Genomic DNA, 3,623 nt, shown 5'->3' with positions numbered 1-3,623 from the left:
TAATAATTAATAATAATAAATATATTAATAAATATATTAATATTATATCATATTACATTAAAATTATATCAAAATTATATTATATTATATTATATTAATATAAATGTTATATTAATAAATATTAATAATAATAATAATAATAATAATAATAATGATAATAATAATAAAGTCCTCAATGCCTGGGGAATTAGGAAGAATAATAATAATAATTAATAATAATAAATATATTAATAAATATATTAATATTATATCATATTACATTAAAATTATATCAAAATTATATTATATTATATTATATTAATATAAATGTTATATTAATAAATATTAATAATAATAATAATAATTGATAATATTGATAATAATAATAAAGTCCTCAATGCCTGGGGAATTAGGAAGAATAATAATAATAATTAATAATAATAAATATATTAATAAATATATTAATATTATATCATATTACATTAAAATTATATCAAAATTATATTATATTATATTATATTAATATAAATGTTATATTAATAAATATTAATAATAATAATAATAATCATTAATAATATTGATAATAATAATAAAGTCCTCAATGCCTGGGGAATTAGGAAGAATAATAATAATAATTAATAATAATAAATATATTAATAAATATATTAATATTATATCATATTACATTAAAATTATATCAAAATTATATTATATTATATTATATTAATATAAATATTATATTAATAAATATTAATAATAATAATAATAATTAATAATATTGATAATAATAATAAAGTCCTCAATGCCTGGGGAATTAGGAAGAATAATAATAATAATTAATAATAATAAATATATTAATAAATATATTAATATTATATCATATTACATTAAAATTATATCAAAATTATATTATATTATATTATATTAATATAAATGTTATATTAATAAATATTAATAATAATAATAATAATAATTAATAATATTGATAATAATAATAAAGTCCTCAATGCCTGGGGAATTAGGAAGAATAATAATAATAATTAATAATAATAAATATATTAATAAATATATTAATATTATATCATATTACATTAAAATTATATCAAAATTATATTATATTATATTATATTAATATAAATGTTATATTAATAAATATTAATAATAATAATAATAATAATAATAATAATTAATAATATTGATAATAATAATAAAGTCCTCAATGCCTGGGGAATTAGGAAGAATAATAATAATAATTAATGATAATCATAAATAATAATAATAATAATAATAATTAAAGATAATAATAATAATAATAATAATATTGATAATAATAAGAATAAGGTCCTCAATGCCTGGGGAATTAGGAATAAAAATAATAATTAATTATTATTGTTATTATTAAAGATAATAATAATAATAATAATAATAATAATAATAATAATATTGATAAGAATAAGGTCCTCAATGCCTGGGGAATTAGGAATAATAATAATAAATAATAATAATAATGATAATAATAATAAGAATAAATAATAATAAGAATAAGGTCCTTAATGCCTGGGGAATTAGGAATAATAATAATAATTAATATTATTATTAATAATAATAATATCAAGAAGAAGAAGGTCCTCAATGCCCGTAGATTTTATAATAATAATAATAATAATAATAATAATAATAATAATAATAATAATGTAATCCTCCATACCTGGAGATTTAATAATAATATTAATATTGTTGTTGTTATTATTAATATTATTATTATTAATAATAATAATAACAATGTCCTCCAATATTAAGAAGAAGTATCTCAGTACCTGGAGATTGAATAATAATAATATTAATAATGATAAGGTCCTCAATACCTAGAGATTTCGTCCTAAAAATATTAATATTAATAATATTAATATTAATACCACTAATAATAATGATTCTAGCCCTCAAATTGGATTTAAGATGCTCATAATTAAATATATTAACCATGTAATCATTAAAGTGAAGAAGGATTAAATTTAAACCATATTATTATTATTATTATTATTATTATTAATAATATTATATATAATATAATTATTATAATTATAATATAATTATAATATAAATATAACTAGTATAATATAATTGTTATATATATATAATAATATTATATTATTATTATTATTATTATTATTATTATTATTATTATTATTATTATTATGGTGGGGGAAAATCAAGCTAGGCCTCGTCGCCATAGCAACCCCGCTAGGCCGCCGCCCCGCCCCTCGAAGCGGCCTGGCCAATCGCAACGCCCCGCCCGTCACTGCGTTCCCGCCCCTAAAGCCGCTTGTCCAATCGCCGCGCGCGTCCTCTCACGCCTCAGACACTTCCCCGCCCCCTCGAGCCTCGCAGCCAATCGCGGCGCTCAGAATTTCCCGCCCGCCGCCTGGTTAGGCCTCAGCCAATCAGCGCCGACGTCGTCGCCCTAGCAACGCGGCCTACTCTAGCGCCTCAAAGCAACGCGCCTTCGAAACGTCTCCGCCCCTCGAACCGCGCAGCCAATAGAAACGCGCGTCCCCTCACGCCTGCGCCCGCCCCTCACACAGCGCGGCCAATAAGAACGCTCGGAACTTCTCGCCCCCCTCCCATTGGTCGCCTCGCTGCGCCTTCAAACGGCGCGGCCAATAAGAACGCTCGGAACTTCCCGCCTCCCCTCCCATTGGCCGCCTCGCTACGCCTCCAGGCAATCAGCGCCTTCCCCTCAAATCGCGCAGCCAATAGCAACGCACGTCCTTCCCCCGCCTCCGCTACGTCTCCGTCAGCCAATAGCAACGCGAGAAATTTCCCGCCCTCCGCCTCGCTCCCCTCACATTGGCCGCCTCGCTACGCCTCCAGGCAATCAGCGCCCGCCCCTCACACCGCGCGTCCAATAAGAACGCTCGGAACTTCCCGCCCGCCGCCTCGCTCCCCTCCCATTGGCCGCCTCGCTGCCTCCCCAGCCAATCACCGCCGCGCACTCCCTAGCAACGCCTCCCTAGCAACGCGGCCTCCCCTCCTAGCACGTCAATTTAACCCCTGTCCAATAGCAAGGCGGCAGCAGCTCCAACGTCTCCGCCGCTCAGCCAATAGCAACGCGCGGCCCGCCCATTCAGCCCAATGGTGCCGCCCTCCTCACGCCGCTCGGCCAATAGCAGCGCTCGGCCTTTCCCGCCCGCCCATTCAGCCGATTGGTACCGCCCTCCTCACGCCGCTCGCCCAATAGCAGCGCTCGGCCTCCCCCCCCCCGCGCCTCCCATTGGCCGCCCGGCTCCTTCCCCGCCCAATCAGCGACGCCGCCGCCCTAGCGACGCGGCCTCCTCACGCCGCTCGCCCAGTAGCAACGCTCGGCCTTTCCCGCCCGGCCATTCAGCCGATTGGTACCGCCCTCCTCACGCCTCTCGCCCAATAGCAGCGCTCGGCCTTCCCCTCCGCGCCTCCCATTGGCCGCCGGGCTCCTTCCCCGCCCAATCAGCGACGCCGTCGCCCTAGCAACGCGGCCTGCTCCCCCCGCCGGAGCCTGAGCTCGAGTAGAAGCGCCAATTCTCGCCTCACATTTGACCAGCTCGTTGTTGTAGCTCTGGAGCGCCGCCCCTTGCTGCGTCATCGCCGCCGCGTCGCCGCCGTCTCCG

The 3,623-nt window shown here is 34.5% G+C and overlaps 1 protein-coding gene across 1 annotated transcript in view; it reads right to left on the bottom strand.

Annotated features, from left to right (window-relative positions):
* SSNA1 (SS nuclear autoantigen 1) overlaps window positions 1–3,623 on the bottom strand; it is a 6,578-nt gene extending 2,955 nt beyond the window's left edge. Inside the window, exon 1 of the mRNA XM_053374829.1 lies at window positions 3,547–3,623. Within this exon, the coding sequence (XP_053230804.1) occupies window positions 3,547–3,598 (52 nt within the window). The 5' untranslated portion in view covers window positions 3,599–3,623. The remainder of the gene's footprint in view (window positions 1–3,546) is intronic.

This window comes from Podarcis raffonei, chromosome Z (genome assembly GCF_027172205.1).
Source record: "Podarcis raffonei isolate rPodRaf1 chromosome Z, rPodRaf1.pri, whole genome shotgun sequence".
Taxonomy (NCBI): Eukaryota; Metazoa; Chordata; class Lepidosauria; order Squamata; family Lacertidae; genus Podarcis; species Podarcis raffonei.
Note: the sequence above shows the minus strand (reverse complement) of the source record. Positions and strands in the feature narration are given on the sequence as shown.